We start from the raw sequence: 20,991 nt of genomic DNA on the forward strand, positions 1-20,991 counted from the left end.
TGTAGAAATGAAATTAATTTTTAGTATAATCTTACAATATATCTTGATAGCTTGTTATCTATGTGTTCATTGAATCTATCGAAGAACATTTTTGTATGAACTCAACATCACCCCACATCTAAACAGCTTCAATATAATACCAGTTTGAGCGATACTTCACCTCTCAATGATGACATAAATAGATATCATATTTTTTAAACAAACTTGTCAACAAAGGGAAGGGTGGGAGAGGGAGGGGGTCGGGTGGGGATTATCTAGTACGCATCGCGCCTTTTTTTTGAAAAATTTGGCTTACCAAAAAGTGATAGCAATTGGTGGGTCAGGAAATGACCTAGATGATCCATGGTTAGCACCATACTCAACTCCTGCTTTTACTAAAATATGAAAAGGTCTTTACGACTTTACGACTAGCCTTAATTAGTTATGGCGGTTTAAATGATGCGGTTTTGGCCTTATATCTACGTGATCCGGCATCTAAGTGTTAAGAAAAAGCATCCTTTTATCGCGTATCGAAATGTTTTGTGACCCTATCACAAAAGTATTTTTTGGTTAACTATCCGTTTTTCGCACACAACAACAAACAAGGCAAGAAAGGCGCACCAACAAACAAGGTAGGGCGCACCTACAAACAAGATAATAGGGGCGTACCAATAAACAAGGCAAGTGGGAAGCACAATCAAGCTAAGAGGCGCAATTAAGAAAAAACAAACAGTAGTTGTTGTAAAAATTAAATTAGATTTTTTAATTACACTATCAGTAACTTTAATAATGAGACACTGTTTATCATCAATATCTCGGGGCGTGAATAACTTGTCTATGCCTACAAAGAAATGTGTCTGCGCATGTAAAAAGTTTGTCTGTGCTTGTGAAGGAACATGTCCGCATGGGAAAAAAAACGTGTCTGAACCTGTAGATAAATATGTTTGTTCCTATTAAGAATTATGGCTCCACGTATAAGAACATGTCTGTGAGTATAGAAAAATATTCATGTGAGCATCAAGAAATATTTATGCACGTATAAAGGAACTTGACCGCGCGTATAGAAACATGTCTGCGCGTATAGGAAATATATCTGTGAGCATAAAAGATAATAGACTCTGGTCCGTCACAATTATTTTGCAATAACTTCTGGAACATAGCGCTTTAAAATTTGCCAACTTTTCATTTTTTAGGCAGCTTTTGTCAAAAACTTTCATTTTTTAAATATTCTTATTAACGGTTCTGAAGACATATTTTAGTCTTTTTATATTTTAACCTTTTTATGCTCTCAAAAGCACAGTGTAAACAGGTTGAGGAAGTGAGATGTAATAAAGTTTTAGATAAAAAAAGGTTCCACCCTTTAAAAAGTTATGAAAGTTGCTGGATTATGTGAAACCTAAAAAAAAAATGCTGTCATTTTTTTATGAAAAGAATTTTTTAAATTATTTCGCAGTAATTTTCTTACCATTTCAATTATATGAAAGTTATTACCACAAACTTTTATTCAAAGATTTTTTAGGACCATACCTGACAACCATTTTTTTGTGTGTGAGGAAAGCAATTACGAGATTTTAACCTTTAGATTGTCTAAAAAGGCATTCTCTGCACAAGTGTCATTCATGTTAACCAAGGTTGACTAAAATTCAGGGGTTGACAGCTGGCTCCCTTAGGCCGTTACGGGCCTGTTTTCCTAAATATAAACAGAAAACATAGGGTGACCTTTTCTTGTTCGGTAAATTAGCGCATTTGTGACGTAATAATGCGGATAAACTTTTTGTTCGTTAATTTTGGCTTCGGTAAAAATAAACACATTGCGAAGTCTAAACAGTTAGAAGTGGCACAAAAAATGTTGTTTGAAATTAAATAATTCATATTAATTGACAGAACCTAACGACGCGGAACATACAAACTTATAGTGCGCATGATTTACTAAACATACAGAAAATGAGATAAGCTTGAAAGTAGGAGCCGGCTTCGATATGTAAATGTTACCATAAATGTAGGATAGAGAAATATAATTATGGATAATGAAACTGAATCGGTTGAGCTAGGATTGGGTAAGTAAGACAACTCTTTCCTCAATTATCCATATTGACAGTCATTTGTTTATAAATGCCACGATCTTTCTTTTTTAGAAAATGGAAAAGACGCAGCTACAAGTGTTTCCAAAACATTCGTAGAAAATGAAGATCCGTTATATCACGAAGATTTAAAAAAGGTTGACGAAACTGGTTTATCAGTGTTGACGTCAATTTTCTTCGTTGTTGGCGATGTTATCGGCGCTGGAGTTGTAGCATTGCCGTACGCTATGAAACTTGTTGGATATTTGGGAGTACCGCTGTTTATATTTTGCTCCTCATTGATGTGCTACTGTGGCATCTTACTGGCGAAAGCGTGCTCCAAAATGATGGAGAACGAAGACCGGTCCACATTACGCGATCCTTATCCACGTTTAGGTCTAAAAGCTACTGGGAAAGGAGGCATGTTAATCACAACTTTTTCATTAGCAGTGAACCAAGTACTAACTTGCATCGTGTTTGTGCTGCTAGCTGGAGAAATATTTTTAGAGCTGTTTCCAGCTTCTCCTTGGGACCATTACTCGTATCGTACACAGCTACGGATATGGTTTTGCATTTGTGGTGTATTTCTGTTGCCTTTCACGTTCCTTGGTACACCTAAAGATTTTAAAGGAATTGGATTTTTAGCTATGGCTACGAGTGGTTTAGCAGTTGTTTTAATAGGAGTTATGTTAGGTTACATCTCAGGCTATCCTGTGGACAATGATAAATCGTTAAAAATGACTGGCGATGGCTTTTTACATTCCTTTGGAACCGTTTTGTTTGGTTTTGGTGGTGTTTCAATATTTCCTACTATACAGAACGATATGCAGCAGCCTGAGAAATTTGTTACATCTATATCAATTGGATATTTCATTATTTCAACGATATACATTCTGACGCCTTTAGCAGCTTATATTGTGTTAGGTGATTTAATTAGAGAGGACTTGCTAACCACTTTTTCGTACATAGAACTATATTTTTCACACCATCTATTCCGAACCATGTGCATGGCTGCACAGGCTTGCATATGTGGTCATGTGTTATGTGCATTTATTTTGAATATGAATCCAATTTATCAACAGATAGAAGGAATCATTGGCATTCCAACAAGTAAGTCATTGAAGAACCTTTTAAGTTTGTAATATTTACATCACATTCAAAGTGAAAGGTTTCTTCTTAGAAAACGCTTTTGCAATTGTGACAAGATCATTTTTAACTCGCTCGAGTTGTCTCACTCTTTCACTAGCGGTGTTTACTTGTAAATGTTACGCCAAAAAGCTCCTAATTTCCGTGGCTATGTTTTATGTTTCGACAAACATTGGTCCATGACAAAAATAACATGCCGAATATGATAGAGATATCTCTGTTCTGGTTCTTTTGCTCTTATGTCTGATCTGATCAGAATTAATTAAAAATTATAAACTTATATAGCCTTAGTTTTTGGCCTCCAAGTTCTTTGGAATTCTCAACAATTTAGCGTTAGGTCTTTAATTCCTCATAAAAGTGTTCCTATCAAAAACGTATCGGCTTCTTAAATCATTAAAACATCGCATAAATAAATTTTGACTTTCTTTTAACACCACAAAGCATACACAATTAGTTTTGCAGATAAACTTGTCAATATAACTTGTTATAACCTGATTATAACAGACAGTTGAATGCAACATCACTAATACGTCAGCTTAGCCCCTGAGCCGTTTTTACAGAGATCAACTTCATCGACAAAGCAAAATATCCTGGGAACGAGGTTGCTTAACAGTACGTCCACTAAGTGCTCTACCGCAGATTCTTTAACTGTTTTTAACAATTTCTTTTAGAATTCTGTTGGCAGCGTGTAGTTAATAGAACTTTATGGATGATAGCAATTTTGGTATTTGCAATAATCATCCCAGCGTTTGGTCCCGTACTATCTTTTGTTGGCGGTTCGTTCGCCGCCCTTCTTGGTATCATTCTACCGGTGGTTTTCTACTCGCGTATGGAGGGAAAGTTACCATTTTGGAAAGAAATTTTATTTGTAGTGATCATTTTAATTGCATTGCTCGGATCAGTTGGCAATGGTTACGTCGAAATCAAAAATATTATAAATGTCGTTTTTGATAAATATAAACATACGTAATGTGAGGTACAAAAAATATTTTTACAATTTTTATCGTTATACAATCGTTGTAATATTTTTTTCTTTATTTTTAAAACAATTTGTATTTTTTTATCGTATTTCTGCGCTCTATCCTGGTATTTTGTAAATAAACATTTATTATATTATTATGTTTTGACTCACTTAGCCAACACACAAATGCACAATATTGTTTTGATTTTGCCAATGCATTTGCAGAAAGACATGCACCGGAAATAAAAGGATTAAGTGCCCGGGGCGCTTATTTAAAAATTTCATCTTATTTAAAACCTATAGTCCTAGTAAAAATGTTGCTTTTCGTGTTGATCAGAATAAGCAAATTTTAAATTTTTACAAATTTTTAACCCCGGGACGCTTAATTGACAGGGGCGCTTATTGGCCACGGGGCGCGTAATCCGGTATTTACTAACCGAACACAGTCAAACCAAATTAAGCAGAACGAACATGATGTCTTGTCAAGTAAATTCTACACTAAAGAAAACATAAAAATGACATCTTGTAATCTGTCATGACGATAAAGTTTCAATCGACTTCAACCTGGCACACATAGTTCATTTCGGTAACGTGAAAGTCAAGTAGTTAGCGGTGTAACAGCCTGGTTAAGGTTGTTTACTAACGCTGTTACCAAATGTTTTAAAGTCTCATCCGTGCAATCAACAGCAAGCGTCTCAAGATCTATAATAGCTAACACTCCGTCCACATCAACAGTAACTATATCACCTTGTTCGCTCTCAATTACATTCTTCTCGCCATATTTATTATTCAACAGTTTCATCAGATGATGTTGGAAGTTGCCAGTGACTTGCGCTGGTTTCGTGATAGCTGCTTTCGACGGATGGCCTTCGACTTCGAGCACGACAATTAACGTCGCGTCGGCGTACATATCATTTAACGGATTCGACTGCCACTCAACAATGACAGAGTGGCGTTCTTGATAAACAGTGATGTTATTATTGAACAAGCGTAAAGCTGGCTTACCGAAATGAATAAACTGCTCCACTTTACCGCAGAGTTGGCGTAAGTTAGCATACAGTACATTAAATGAAGCACGGTAGCCGATAATTTGCCGCTGCGTGATAGAACTGGTCGAAAGGTCGGTGTAATTTTTTAAATCACTAGGCGCCATGACGTGATAGTTGAAACCACGTTTTAATAAAATACCCGATACGGGTTTCCCATGTTCCGGTTTGCCGGACGCCAAACTTCCTATCACCTTCGCCATTTTTTCACCACGAAAATGCAGTTCAACGCTTTGGCAGTTTTTAGGGTTATAAACTTGTATATTACTAATACCTTTGTCTTCGAAATCTCTTGTAATAGCTGCTTTCAAACGAGCCATCTCGTTCGCTTCACCATGGTTCAGCACGATGTGTGGAGGACGCAAGATGTTGACGAATTCACTCACCTGTTCATAGTCAACATGAGCGGAAAATGAGATGTAATCTACAGACATATTGCGCTTCATTCGTTGACCATTCATTGCGACAACTTCTTCAGGTTCTGACATGAGATCTTTTGCCAGTGTACCCTCCACACAATAACCAGCAATAATAACACCGTTACGGGGGTCGGTGCACCAAGTTTCAAACAGTTCTCTTGACAGCCCACTTTGCATCATACCTTAATATCGTAGTGAAATTGTGAAAACAAGAAAATAAAAAACAACAAACATGCTTTAGAAGGAAAACTTTTGACAAAACAAACTAGGAATTATAACAAAACTGAAGTGGTGCTAAAAACCTGATATGATTCTCAACATATCCGAACAATCCAAATAAGAAAAGATGTAAATTATCTAAAATAGGTCAGTAAATATTTGGCAAAAATATATGTCCTCATCAGCAAATAAAGCAACTGCCACATACCTGGGCTTGCCAGAACTACAGAAGGTCCTATATCATCAAACGAATCGATTCCTTTCAGATTTGATATATGTTTGAATACAAAAGGATTTGAGATGGATATCTGTCGACGAATACGTTCGTTCATTGCGCCGATATAAGTCTGGTATACTGCCATACACTTCTTCGCTAGCGACGAAGCATAGTAGACAGGTACATCTTGCAATTCAGGATGTTGATTCCAATACTCATCCAAAATCAGCAGCAACTCTTGAGCTCTTCCCAGTGCAAAGACAGGAACTAAACAACGTCCTCCACGGCTGATGATATTGTGTACCGTGTTTGTGAAACGTTTCTCGCGGTTATCTCTTTTTTCGTGAACGTGAGTCCCATATGTTGACTCCATTATCAAGACGTCAGGACTAATCGAGGGTATCTCTGCTGACATCAAATGACGATCCTCTTGTCGCGAAAAGTCGCCAGTGTAAAGAATGTTGACGCCTGCAATTTCAATCATAAACATTGCAGCACCAAGTACATGACCAGCGTTGTACGCCCAAAACTTTATACCGCTCACTTCTTTTTCTTGATGAAAATGCATTGTTTCGATTTTTTCCATGCTTTTTTCAAGGTCTTTTTCCGTGTACAACATCTGATCAGCAGACAAATTGCTGACCTTGATGTAATCGGCAAGAAGCCACCTATAAGTTAATTCATATGAATTTTATAATAGTCTAAAGTGTGTCAATACGTAGAATATTGTAAGGGTGGTTCCGTTTGAACTGTTGTGAACTTACCTGTAAATAGCTTTTGTAGGATGGGTCATAAACACACGTCCTTTGAAATGTGTTTTTTCCAAAAACCATGGCAGACCACCTGGAAATAATAATAAAAAAATGTTATACATATAAAGAGCCAAGTCAAAATTAAAACATTTTTAACATCTTAAATCCAAAACTTCCAATATATTAAATACGGCAATGTTTTCTTCCCAATTACCAACGCAAGACCTCAAGTTTTTTTCCTCTAATCATAGCTATGCATTTCCAAAATTAGATAACAAAATTTTTTGAATATACTCAATTCGCTCGCGAATTTTGCCCCTCGTATAGTTGTCCTTACACATGTGCTTTCAAGTTATCAAAAGTATGTGTGACTTTTGCATCTAACATTTAACAAATAACCAAGATTTAGTAAGTCATGTGTATTTCATTCAGAAGAAAAAAGTTTAGGAAGTTATAATTTTTAAAACAATCCATGCCACTTACCGCAATGATCCAAATGAAAGTGACTAATTAACAACAAATCCACTTCTTCAGGATCAATCTCATCTATGAATGGTAAAGAATCCAAACCAGTATAACCTGGGTGAATTCCTAAATCCAGCAAAACTTTCTTTCCCTTGAACTCTAAAAAAATGCATGATCTTCCAACTTCTTGTCCAGCTCCAAGTGGTGTTATTCGGAGTAAATCACTTTCTTCACTTGTTGCCATTGTTTGTTTGAATGAAAATAAATTTCTGTGTGAAATAAAATAGCAAAATTTAAACACCACTTTTAGCTACTTTAAGTGCAGAATTATTTACAAAAAATGTCGATTTGCAAAAGTTTATCAACAAGCAAAAAAATTCCCATCAATTTAAAAAGGGTAAAAAATCAAAGTTTACAAAATAAGCATTTTTTCAAAAACTTCATCTCTGACTTAAGTTAATTTGTAAAACTTCAGACCCAAGTACCTGAAAGAGATACCTATATAAAAGCATCGATTTGCGAAAGTTGTTTAAAATGTCTTTTAAAATACTCATCTTATCACAAATTTCTTTCATTTGTGAAAGTTTCGACCCTAAAAGTAGTCTGTTATTAAAAGCAAAAAGGTATAGCAATATTTTATTTGTCTAAAGTAAAAGTCTTTCGACCCAATCCTTGACCAAAAATCTTGATCTTACATAACAACTCACATATGTTTCCAAGAAAGCAGTACTGCAATGCCACCACAGAGGCATGGCATAACATTGCCACCAACAAACATACAATGAACAAAAAAAGTGCATGAATAAGTACACAAAAATTAGTACCCCTTATGATTCCGTTTTTTATTGTATATGTATAAACAGAAATAACTTTGTAATAGAAAATATGCATAAGCCAACCCCAAAATTGTCAAGTTGTTTTCAAACAAAATTAAATTGATACAGTTAAATTTCCAGTATCAAATTCCCAGTTTAAAATCTCACATACTGTCCAATTCATCATGTAAGTATATGATTATGGACACAATTAATGCTAAGTCAAATTTTATTGATAATAGCAAAACTAAGAGTGGAAAATAATTCGATAATAATAACTCACTCGATTTGGCATGGATTTTGGAATCTATATACACATCTTTTTCATTTCAAAAAATAAATAAATAAGAAACTCAGAAAAAAACTAAGAAACATTTAAGAAAACATGGGCAGGCTAAAATTGGGAAATCAAGAAGAACATTTTTTTGCATTATTTATAGAAAAAAAAATCTTAGGAACAGGAAACAATACATATTATCTAAAAAATGCTGATGTTACATTTTTACCTTTCATTAAAATGAGATCACTAAAAAGCTACAACACTATGTCAAAATATCATCAAGAGCATAAGTCCACACTTATAAAAAGCTTTGATATTTTTAAGTTTGCAAGATATTTCAAATTATTAATTTACGCTTACTACCTTATTACATCATTAATGATAATGTAACAAGGTCAGATGGAAATCTTTAAAGCTAAATATCTCAAGTTCGAAAAGTTTTTAAAGAAATCTAAAAGACTTGATAAATAACTTTTTATTCTCTTGAACATACAAAAATATCATTTTTAATGCAAGAATCCTTTAGGACACAGCCTTCTTTCCTTTACATGTTCCTTAAATAAAAAAAATGTGCACATCAAATTATATATTGACTAACACATGCTTGTATAAGTGGCATTGCAAAATGAATTATTGGGACAATGGGCAATTGAATAGTGCCACGGTAGCTTAGTGGTTGTAACTCTCACACCTTGTGCAGGGAAACTGCGTTTGATTTCCCTTGGTGCTGATTCAATATGGACAAGGGAATGTTACCTAAGGCCTGGATTAACCAAAGCAATATGAGGGAAATTGGAGAGATGGCACACTATGCGAGACATTGTATGTTGTAGTTGTAGGAAATTGTCTGGTAAAGTGCAATACTACAAACAGCCTTAATTAGACCTTAAATTTGTAAACAATATTTCTGGAAAGAGAATTTTTTGGCCTTCAATTTGTGTGCCCATATATGTTTAAATGTAAAATTTTAAGGGAAAGTTTATAAGGATTTCCTGGAACATCTTAAAAGGTCACAAATTTATACCACCTGACTGGGTACATGCTCTATGAGCTTCTATGATGTCAATAAAGAAAAATTTCTACGAGCAAAATTTTATGGTTGAAGTCTGAGCATGCAGTTTCATGTCTCAATTTTTGGGAAAAAGTAATAACCACTTTGCATTTATATACAGCATTTTAAAGACAATGTCTCGTTTTACAAGGGTCTCTACCCTTGTAACACGAGACATGCTGCAAACACCCACAAATATAAGGACAAATTCAGGTATATTTTTTCATAAAATTTTCTCCAACAATATCTACATTGCCAAAGAATTCTGAAACTGTAATTTAATGATTTATGCAGTCAGAAGAATATTCATTCTCTGCGTTAAAGTCATATTCAGTTATGCCACTTCATTAAATTGCAAGATTAGAGTGAGCACCTTAAGGGAATTATTTTGTCCTTTTGTTTTTGTTTGAACATGTGATGTAAGCAAAATCCTGTGGGATTTTTCCAGGCAATACTGGATTTTTTAAGGTATTTTATCTGCACCCTTTCTATTTGTTTTACTTTATTGCCACCAAATTCGGTATTCCAAATTCATCTTGTGGAAGTCACTTATTTCCAGCTAAAAAAATTAAAATTGTAGAGCTTTCCTACTGGAAGGTTTTTGCAGTCTTCTCCTTTTCTTTAGGTCAAGAAAAAAACTCTGGGTTTTTCAATTTTCTGCTTTTCCAATCTAAAAGGAAAAACAGAATCGTTAAATATTTACAGTAACACTATCAGCTTCCACAACTTAGTAAGTTTTGACTTACTTGCTAGCTGCTTGGTCTCGTCTCCTTTCTCTGAAGACAGCAAACAGTGTACAGTCGCTCGTCTTCCGTTTTTGTAGTGAAGTGTGGAATTACCATCAGCACCCTACATTTACTTGTAAAGACTGCATTTCTTGTCCCTAGAAATGTCTAGTGCAATGCTGCCAAAATATAGTTTATTTACAAAATTGTTAGCTAGCTAAGTATGAAGCAGAACGCAAAGAAAACAAAAAACTGAATAAAGTTCCATCATGAAGGCCTGCCGTTTTTCCCCACATGTTTCACTAATATTGTCTACTTTGCTATGTTTAACTAAATTGCAATAACTGAAAGAACAAACAAAGCAACATGGAGGGCTTTTTTAAATGGACGAAGAAAAGAAAGGTAGCTAAATGTGCTGCACAATTTACGGACGATGCGGATGAAAAGAATGAAGTGACCACTGATGACTGGAGAAGTTTATTGCCCCACAAACGAATAATGCTGGAAGATAGCATCAGCAAAAGTAACAGATTGATTAACGAAGGCATTTCATTAGCAGAGAAAGAAAGGTAGCTACTTAGGCTATGTGCTAGCTAGCTAGCTTACGGCTACATGTTGTTTGATCTATATTTTTCAATAATAAAATAAAATTCTGCTTTATATTCCTCAAGATGCATATATAGGAGTAACGTAAAAATTGTTACAAATTTAGTTGTAAGAGAAAGTTTGGCTTACAAAAGGGAATAACTTTTTCACAAGAACTAGGAACTATAGCTAATTTTTTGTGAAATATATTTTTTTTAAATTTTCGCAAAATTAGCAGGACCTAATATTTTAGGAGAACTAAATTCACAAATTTTACAAGAAAAGAATTGGAAAACATTTTTTTCTTAATATGGTTTTTTGTGTTTGTCCAGTTCTCAGGAGCCAAATTTTCCCCAATTTAACGGATCAAAGGTTAGCAAAGCAGCCACAGTGTTTTTCTGCAATTGTTTTGTTGATACATGGTCACCCTTGCAAAAATATAAAATATTGATACAGAAAATACCTACCTAAGAACCAGGGATTGGGCACATGTGTGAGCACAAATCTGAACTTTGTTGCATAAATTATAAATCACAACATATTTTGATTGAGAAGGTGTTGGTAAAAAGGGGTTGCCAAGACCAAAATCAAAATTGCTTTATTGATTGAGTCGTTCATGTTAAAGAAAAATGGTGATTACTGTAGGTCTGGTTAGGACACCAAATTGACACTTTTAAAAACTTACTTAGTTGGTAAGGTAATTGCATTATCTCTTATATTGATTCAAAGCTTGCCAATTTTCTAAAGCTACCCACTTGTTTTGTATCCAACGGTTGAGTTGATGACGTCTCTGTTCAACCCTTCTTCAAAAGGACATGATCTTATACGTTCTCTTGAGCTGTTTAAGCTCTATACAATGGAAGAAACTTCAAATCAAATTTCTAAAAAATTTTATTGTACCTTGGTGGGTCCAGTGTTGTTCTACTGCCTAGGTGCATTTTTCACGGGTTTTTTCGGCACGTTTTTATATAATTATAATCAAGGGCTTAAAATCATATATGACACAAAATATATGTTGTTTAATATCAGTGCCGCAGGATTAAACAATCTAATTTTAAATGATCACAAGTAGAAGCATGAAAATAGTCCCCAGAATTTAAATACTACCATAAGTTCACAAAAATACCTTTGTTCTTTTCTTAGTAAAATTAAAGTTTTATCTGCTTGTTATTTTGCTAATATTAATAATGCAGGCAAAAACAAAGAAGCTGTTTCTAACATCTGTTAAAAAAGTTTTAATTTTGTGATGTTCAAAAAGAATTAAATTTAATATTTAGATATTGGGAAGCAAACAGTAAGTTTAAAGAAGCTGCCGCGTTGACTCCAAGAGTTGCTAAAATATATGAAATGCAAGCTCAGGTAACATTTTCGAACATTAAAAACTGCTGTACATACTGTACTATGTGCACATATTTCAAATAGAAGATTTTTTTTCAATTGTAATATTTTTACAAAATACAAAAATCTGTTTGATTGATTGATTTGAGGATCATTGTCCATGTTGTAGGTCTTGTTGGAGTTAGGTGAAGTATTTCCAGCAGTACAAGCTGCTGAAACAGCCGTAATGATTGAACCGCTTTGGGCAGAAGCACATCAAACTGTTGGGAGAAGTCAAATAAGTATAGGTGAAATTGAAATTGTAAGAATGATATATACTGTAAATTTTATTTGGAGTCGTTTTGTATAACAACATTCTTTTAAAACTTCAGAAAGTAAGTATTTTATGGTGTAATACATTAACAACTTTTGTAACAACACATCAAAATACGCAAGATGTTGTTAATTTTTCTTCTCTTCATTTGTAGTCTCTTTTTATTAACCGAATAAATAGCACAAATTGAACAACGATTTTGATAAATTCTGGATTATTTTTTCAAGGAATAACCAAATTAAATTCACCTGAAATTGTTCATTACAATAGCGCAGTTGAAATTTTTGTAATAGGTTCAAAAAAGAAATCACGGAAACGTCGTCCTTTAGCTACATTCAATTACCTTTACAGTTTTTTTGCGATGATATATAATATTCTTCACTTTGTTTAGGCTTTAAAAAGTTTTTCCCGTGCATATCATTTGGACCCAAGCAATAAAGAGGTAATATTTCCTGTTTACAAATTGTCATTGTAATTCATTGTAATTTAGCAAAAATAAATTTTTGTGAGCTTTGGGTCAGCGAATTAGCGAACTTTAGCATTCGCACAATATTTGAGAAAGGATATGCACCTGAGTTAATTAAGACAGGTGATGAGACAAGGAAGTATTTAATGAGGCTAACATTCTTAATAATATGAAAGCTGAAATTGTTTGATGGGTAGCAGATACTAGATTTAACATTGTCTAGAATCGAACCCAGCTTTTCTGAATTGTTTTAAACTCTACTTTAATTTTATAATGAAATAAGAAAGAAGTACACGAAAAAGAAGAACAGCCCCCTAAACTGTTGAAGCTGAATTATTGATGGATTTAAAACAACGCTCTTGGAAAACAATTTTCTCTCGGGGCAAAAAAAGCTGACCTATATTGACTTAAACGTAGTAGTTTGCTTAAATTATTAACCCTTGTGATTCTTAAACTGTAAGATTTCCTCTGATCATTCAGATATACGAGGAAGATATATGCTACACAAAAGAACTTATAAAAGAGAAGGCCCGACTGGAAAAGCTGTCCTCTCAGAAAGACGATACCACATCCTTGTGTGCTGTTTGTTGTACAAAAGTCGAACATAAAGCCGGAATAGAGAAGCCCGTGACGAAACAAACTGTAAACGCACAACCCGTAGAAACCTGCAATGGACAGCCTGCAACAGAGGGATCTATAACAGACCAAACTGTCGCTAATAATCTCGCAAATAGCATGAGTAACGGTGGTCTTACCTAGCATAAACATGTAAGTAAATACTTTCGCGAAATTTTTGTATTTCGCGAACATAAACTTTCGCGAATCAATAATTTGAAGAAATTACGAGAAATTTCCTTAGAAATTTTTAAAAGGTACTATCATATTAACAGGAAAATTGAAACTGGTCAATCGTGAGCTAGTAAAACATCTTTCGAGATCAGTTAATAAGAATAAAGCTAAAGTAATCGAAAAAAGACGATATTCAGTGCTCTAAGGTACGCCTGATATCGCGAAAATCAATTCTTGCGAAAATTATCGAAATGATCATTTGCGAAAGACTTCGAAGGTAGTTTTAGTATTTCTTTTACAATCCATATTTTGTTGTAAAAATTATGTAAAGCGACGCTGACTCATATTTGCTGCAGAAAGAGACATTGTGTTGTATAGCTGATTTATTTTTATTTTTAGGACGCATTCACTTTGTTTGACGAGATCATCGATGCAGCACTAAATTACCTAACATTCTATATACTCTCTGGTGTATGTACAACCTAATGTGAAAAAATATATGTTATGGTGCACGAATTTTCTTACAAGTAAGAAGTGTCTAACATTTAACGGTTGTGGATCAAGGAATGCTTTCAGTGGGGAAGTTGACAAAATTTGCATACAGCTTCAGATTTACAAGAGTACTATGCATAATAACTGAACTTATCATATTGGGAAGCTGCACCAGCTGTCGAGATAACAATTGCCATTTGGCGCGAAGAAAATTTATAGTGATTACTGTTATTTTATAAGCACCTAAAGAAAATGTAAACAAGATGGTAATCCACTGCGTTTGAAATAACTGGTATGTTTTTTTGTATAAAACGTATATTCGTTACAACATATCTAACTGTTTAAAAAATATAATTATCAACAAAAATATGTTCCGCAATATGTTCCTGAAAATGACCTGTAGAATTTGTTCTGCAAAATGACCTGCTGGTAATTCTATCCTGTAAAACCACCTGTAAAATCTGTTGTGGAAATTGTTGTAAAAATTTTATTTTGTAAAATGACCTGCAAAATTTGTTTTTAAAAGTGCGAACTTGACGTGTGAACTCAGTTTCTTGACTAATTATAGATAAATCCGGGAGTCTAATTAAATATAAATTGCTAAAAAAATATTAAGTATTCTATCCAGAATCACGCATCTTATCTATGTTTTTCTCCCCCAGAAAATCCTGTAAAGGTTCATTGTTAAGTATATTTGAAAGTTCATTTATATTATATTTTGTTTCTTCTTGTTTTTTATTTCCTAATTCGACTTCATCTATCGTCTCCCCCGTTTCTACTTCTCCGTCTACAATGCTGTAAGTCGCCCATGGTTGTAGTTTACCAGAGCCAAGTAATATATAGGCCAAGCCTCCAATAATGCTGACACCAGCCAGACCATAGAAAACTTCAAGCCATTCACCTGCCGTCTGAAAAGAAGAGGAAACTGTCACATAAGATTACGTTGTTCCAAAATTTAAGTTTTTTGCCAGCCCCCTTGCCAGGGCATTTTGCCTTGTTCATGAAGTTGATACCCACTCCGTTTTAACGGCTCAGGGGCCACAAGACCCTGGGTGCGAGGTTGAATTTTCGCTTGATCTAGTACATTAAGAACATGCAAGAAAGTTGGTAAAAAGTCAGAAGAAGACAAACATCTGATTTACTTGAAAATAATGTATAACAAACTAGTAATCGTTTGATGGAATCGAAAAACTGGGGGATACATTAGCCAGGAAATTTGTACAAATCATCAGTTCCTTCACACAACCTCGTCTCCCAAGGTTCCTTTTTTCCTACCCATTGCGACCTTATCGAGGGACGAGGCTACTGTAAAAGAAGTTCTAAGCTTTTAGCCTCGTTCAAATGCTTTTTATTATTTTGTGTTCCACCAGAAATCCTCAAGAATTGCGTCGGCATAAGTTTCTTATAATCAATATCAGAAATTTTTTTCAACACAAAATTTAAAAACAGTTGAACTCGTGCTGTCATTGCGACATCTATTTAACCGTTTTAAAAAACCCTTTAAAACGAGGCTGCGAGAGGATAATTCGTACATACTCACCCCATGTTTGGTCATAATACCAACGATAGCTGGTCCAACAAATCCAGGTGTCGTCGATATACTGTTACTAATGCCTATAATAGTGCCACCGTATTTTGGTGCAATGTCCATAGGATTTACCATGAATCCACTAAATGCGAAGCCAAAGAAGGCGACACTCACACAAAGAAGAACAATCGTAGCTTCGGAAGATTCAACGTAACCAGCAATAATGAGAAAGAAACCAGAACCGATTACACCTGGAAGAAAGAAGAAAATAAGTTCTTATAAACATTTTTCAATTAACTAAAAAAATCGTAATAAAAAATATGTAGTAGACTCTTTATTCGGATATGGCAAATATTTTTTATACATCTTCTGTTGTCCCCCCTTCCTGCCAGGGTTTGTTTATCAAAAAAGCAGAAATCCCTGGGATGAAGGGTGCTGTTGTTATCGCCCTATATACTTTATCTTTCTTGAATAAATTTCCTGTGGCGAGTTTCGGATAGAGAGTTAACTGCAAACAATAACGGCCAGACAAAAAAGAAAAGACAAAAATGAAAAAAGTTTACCAATGTTGAAAAATAATTTTCTGGTCAAACCAACAGGTAAAACTTGACGTGCTTTGTCGGCTAAAAAACCGGCTATCGATATCATGATGGTCATGAAGAACCACGGCATAGCAGAAACTATGCCAGTCTAAAAATAAAAACCATGCAATTGTACTATTATTGATACGGTGGTAAGTAAAAATGTTTTGGGGTCATTGGGGTAGCGAAAAATAGCGAATTTGGGTGTTATGTAATTATTGAATAGCCCCTTGGTTTTGTAATATTTCACAAAATTGCAGTTTACCAAAATTGTCTCAAATTTTTTTGAAAGATCGATGTTGATTATGTTTTTTAATAAACATATTGTCCATGTTTTCTTTTCCTCTTGAATTTCAAGTAAAGAAATTTGTTCGTGTCTTCCAATCAATTTTCATCTTTTAATTCGCGGATCTCACAAGTATTAAGGGGGATTTTCACGAAGCGATTGAACAGCGAATTCGACGGCGAATTCGCTTTTTAATTTTCACGACAAAATAAATTAGGCGCCAAAGTCATTGTTTACATTAGTTAACCGCGTTCTGATTGGTCAAAAACTAGCAGTGAAACGGCGAAATGTATCTGAGCATGCGCACTTTTGTTTGTTTTCATTTTGCTTCAAAAAATTTTTTAAAACAATTTCTACTTTTTAGCGGCGAAATAGTTCGTTGTGAACGTGTGACCAAACATAATATTTAGTGTTTATTCTTAGAAAAACAGGTAACTGGAAAGAATTCAAAAAAACTGTCTGGTTTTTAATACCCAAAAGAGTGCTTACATTCAGTATTTTAAATTTGCCACATGTTTTTTCATTTCATGTGAAAATCAAAAAGATATTTCGCAGCTAATTCGCTGCCGAATTCGCCATTGACAATTCGTTCCGTGAAAATCCCCCTTAAATCTTGGTGTAATAATAGCGTACAAGTTTCAACGTTATCGTGCGAACCATGAAGGTTTTCATTAACATAAATATTGTCGAGTCTAACTGTCAATGTTACAACTTTATTGGAATCACATGTGCATAAAAGCCAACCTCGATCCCAGGACCTGTTGTCTCTTTTTACATATTGGACGGCGAGACAAAAATTTTCGTCGGACCTATCAATGACATCCCTGATGAGAGACAAGAAGCACTGGGAAAGAGGATGCATAAAAACGCCACAAGATATATTTCCACAGCAACTGCTAGAAAACAATTACTTTTACTTGTAACCAAGCTTAAGATAAAAAAAATGTACTTGCTTACCGTTGCTACATTGAACTTGTGAACATCTCGAAGAAACAGAGGCATGGTAATAAGAAGAGTGTAATAACTGCAGTCAAACGTAAAATTAGCAAAGATAATTCCAATCACAGGAAGACTAGAAAATATTTTGCACCATGGAATCTGATCCTACAAACAAAAATGGAGTACATTGTAAATTATCGACATTTTTTATAATGGCAAATAGGAGAAAATAAAATTGCACCTAAGAAAGGTTGAGTTCAAAGATTCGCACCACTGCATAATTTGGATTTAAAAAAATATAGAGAGAATCGAGAAGATAAGACATGCTTTCAATCCAAGTTTTTACTCTTTCCAGTCTCCTCTTAGATCCCGCAGAGGCTGCCAAAATGAGTAAGCTTGTCTAATTTTCATAGGCAATGTTAAAAGCTTACTTACCTGTTTCTTTCCATTCTTATTGTCCTTTAGTTGGTCCATAACAGCTAACTCTTCTGCGCTTATGGAAGGATGTTCTTGAGGAGTTTCTGATACCAACATGTACCAAGCGAATGTCCAGAGGAGGCCCGCTCCACCTTAATATTTTCACAAAATTTTGAACAAGATGATACTCGAGTATAATTAGACTGTCTGGAATTTGATGAGAAAAACACAACCATTTTCGTTTCACACTTCGACGTTATAAAGTACAACTGGTGTCACCTAAGCTTTGTTTCAAAGAAAGAACCTATGCGGCGAGTACTTTGTGTAAACTCACCAAACGTATAAAAGACTGATGGCCAACCGCCTGCGAAGCCATACTGTGATAACAAGCCAGAGATTGGATAAGCAGTCAGCATACCAGCTGACAACCCTGTTGAGAAAAATATAAATCAATAATAAGAACTTCAATAAATTACAAGAAATTATGACTTTTGACATAGACATCAAAATTGACAGTACAACTTTTTAAGCAGGACATTATTTTTCATGATCATTTCTTTGTTAACAACCAACATGTTAACTCTGTAGTTCAATCTCAAATTAGAACGTAAAAGTTTTGTTTACAATGAAGATTTCACATCGCCACTCACCCGATATAGAGAAAGAGACTAATGTGCCTTTTTCTTTGGTTGGTGCCCATTTGCCCCACAAGTAATGATTGGAAGGTAACACAACGCCCTGTAAATAACCAAGATCAAATTAAATTATCTCTGTTGGGCTTAATTTTTGTGACGAATATGGATTCTGAAACTTAGATATTTGAAGAATTCTTGTCTGAAAAAATATTTGGCAATATATCGTATATTGCTAAGAACGTTTTTAAATTTTATTTTTTTTGATGTTAGTAGGGGCATGGGGCATCTATTTAAGAGGGGAGCGATAAACCCCCTGTAAAAAAGTTGACTTTTAGGGTCAAAGGGAGAAAAAATTAAAAATGGGTGGAGTATTAAGGATAAGTAAAGGGACAGTCTAATTGAAGGGGCGTTTACCGAAACATTATCGTATTTTAAAATGGCATGTTATTTTGTACCAAACTACATTTTTACTTCGTTACGCAAACAATACTCGCACGAAAATTGCTACGTATTAAGGAAATAGCGAGATTTACTTACTAAGAAGAAGCCTTGTGTTATTCGTGCTATGAAAAAAAAATCCTCGTTGTATCGTGCGATTTCCGGCAACAGTGCATTTATGACAGAAGCGATAAAGACGCTAATTCCAAGTACTCTCTTTCCACCAAATTTCATGCACAACCAACCAGCTGGAATTTGAAGGATCAAATATCCATAGAAAAAAGCCCCAAGAAGCATACCTAAAATAAATTTTTTTTTTTTTTGATACAAATGTTTACGCGCAAGGTTCACCTTTTAGCGACATAAACCTTCCCATGTTCTTTTACACATCCTCTCTACTTGAATACTCACCGTTCGCTCTGCTAAACTCTTTCCATTGTTATGAAAGATTGTTACTTCGACGTTACAGTGATAAAAGTCAAGCAAGAAATCGTACGCTTTTGCTATGACTCCTTACCAAACGTATGGTAAGTAACCTAGATCCCAGAACTTTTTTCTCTTTCTGATATAAGGTACGGCAAGAAAGAAAAAGTTTTTCTCTTGCCAAAAAGGAGACAAAGAGCCCGGGGGTCGAGGTTGGTTATTTAAGTACTTTATAGACTGTCCTTGTTTGACCAGATAGTATATTTCAGAGACCCACGTCATGACATGTGATATATTTGCTTGCGGCTAGAATAGGGCATATTAAAAACCTACCTTTCTTTTCTGAATCCCAATGAAATTCAGGAGGCTAGAAAACAAAAGTAAGCTTAGTGAATAAGAGAAGAGAGACTTTTTTCGATCTGACTCGACCCTATTGGGAAAAATTTCGTTGCTTTTTATTTTTAATTAGCCAAATATGCATATGGCATTGGTTACTACACGTCACATCAACAAGACAAATATAGAATGATTTATCTAAGAAATGAAATCTATCAGGACGTCACTGACATGGTATGTCGGGTTATAATAAGGATATTATTTTCGCGTTACCAAACGTGCCGTAACATGGCGTTAAGTTTTATCTTGCGTCGTGGTTTTTGAAACAGACATCAGTTTAAAGAAAAAAAAATACCCTCTTTAAATCGTCTTGCTTTTGAATTACGTCGCGCTAAAAAAACACCGGCACACAGACAAATTCTTGACATAGAGTTTTACCTTTGATTTCCACTTTCCATTCTCCCAGTGCCTTGTTTTGCTGGACATTGCTACAATAGCCACGCTTAAACAAGACCTCTGGCAGTTCATGGTTAAAAATCCTCCGAACATAAGTACACATAGAATATAACGGCGAGGAATATAAAACTTTGACGATTTTTCGAGTTTCTTTTTCTCCTCGTCCATTATAATAAGAAGTCAGCGTCACAACGCTTGACCGTCTTTAACACCAGCACTAAAATGTCATTGTTGTATTAAATTATTGACGGTACCTTAAATATAATAAGGTTATCGTTTTCGAGAAATGTGTATTCTCTATTTTATGTTAGAAATTCGCGGTTTACCTAACCACCCGTGGTCGCTACGCATATGAGTGCACTCAACCATTACAATTGACCAACTTCGCGCCCTGTCTACCTTACTTTACTACATCAAGTGAGTAGAATGAGGAGGTCTGTAACCGAGTGTCATGAGAGGCTTTAAACACGCTAATGATATGTGTAATGCCGAAAGTGAAGCAACAATCAAAACAAATCGCTAGTGGAGAAACACTTCAAGTCAATTTCAATTCACAGCTGTTGCTGTAAAGAAATGCCGAAAATTGAAAAGTTGCCGGTTGTTTACTTCGGTAACAAATGTGAAATTTGGGTGTGTAAAAAAAATTTTTTATGTCCTACCTTATTCCGTGAAATGAACGAGTCATAAAATTAACGCGGTTTTTAAAAATTCGCGTTAATTTAATCACCGCTAATTAAATGTAGTGTTAATTTAAAGACCCTCAATTTCATGACTCGTTAATTAAAATACTGTAAATTTGTTGCCTTTTTTATATTATATAAAAGCCCCAAAAAC

General features: G+C 34.7%; 4 protein-coding genes across 4 annotated transcripts; 2 read left to right on the forward strand and 2 right to left on the reverse strand.

The window, feature by feature from the left end:
* The first annotated feature begins 1,934 nt into the window (after positions 1-1,934).
* On the forward strand, positions 1,935-4,301 carry LOC130644308 (uncharacterized). Its single transcript, XM_057449853.1, has 3 exons — positions 1,935-2,036; positions 2,115-3,149; positions 3,857-4,301. The coding sequence occupies exons 1-3, from the start codon at positions 2,000-2,002 to the stop codon at positions 4,153-4,155; spliced, it is 1,371 nt and encodes a 456-aa protein (XP_057305836.1). The 5' UTR covers positions 1,935-1,999; the 3' UTR covers positions 4,156-4,301.
* Positions 4,302-4,602: 301 nt separating this feature from the next.
* LOC130644306 (cleavage and polyadenylation specificity factor subunit 3-like) lies at positions 4,603-10,294 on the reverse strand. The gene is made up of 6 exons (XM_057449851.1): positions 10,157-10,294; positions 10,002-10,080; positions 7,283-7,533; positions 6,812-6,890; positions 6,039-6,715; positions 4,603-5,793 (listed from the first exon to the last, which is right to left on the reverse strand). Exons 3-6 carry the CDS (start codon positions 7,506-7,508, stop codon positions 4,745-4,747), a joined length of 2,031 nt encoding a protein of 676 aa, XP_057305834.1. The 5' UTR covers positions 7,509-7,533; positions 10,002-10,080; positions 10,157-10,294; the 3' UTR covers positions 4,603-4,744.
* Positions 10,295-10,348: 54 nt separating this feature from the next.
* On the forward strand, positions 10,349-14,290 carry LOC130644309 (tetratricopeptide repeat protein 33-like). Its single transcript, XM_057449854.1, has 6 exons — positions 10,349-10,704; positions 11,998-12,079; positions 12,228-12,359; positions 12,763-12,813; positions 13,318-13,605; positions 14,026-14,290. The coding sequence occupies exons 1-5, from the start codon at positions 10,502-10,504 to the stop codon at positions 13,594-13,596; spliced, it is 747 nt and encodes a 248-aa protein (XP_057305837.1). The 5' UTR covers positions 10,349-10,501; the 3' UTR covers positions 13,597-13,605; positions 14,026-14,290.
* A 107-nt stretch (positions 14,291-14,397) lies between these two features.
* On the reverse strand, positions 14,398-20,662 carry LOC130644307 (vesicular glutamate transporter 1-like). Its single transcript, XM_057449852.1, has 10 exons — positions 20,140-20,662; positions 19,699-19,732; positions 19,042-19,241; positions 18,520-18,607; positions 18,204-18,299; positions 17,888-18,021; positions 17,471-17,617; positions 16,210-16,336; positions 15,659-15,897; positions 14,398-15,026 (listed from the first exon to the last, which is right to left on the reverse strand). Exons 1-10 carry the CDS (start codon positions 20,323-20,325, stop codon positions 14,739-14,741), a joined length of 1,539 nt encoding a protein of 512 aa, XP_057305835.1. The 5' UTR covers positions 20,326-20,662; the 3' UTR covers positions 14,398-14,738.
* Between the last annotated feature and the right edge of the window lie 329 nt (positions 20,663-20,991).

Source organism: Hydractinia symbiolongicarpus, chromosome 5 (assembly GCF_029227915.1).
Source record: "Hydractinia symbiolongicarpus strain clone_291-10 chromosome 5, HSymV2.1, whole genome shotgun sequence".
NCBI classification, from domain to species: domain Eukaryota; kingdom Metazoa; phylum Cnidaria; class Hydrozoa; order Anthoathecata; family Hydractiniidae; genus Hydractinia; species Hydractinia symbiolongicarpus.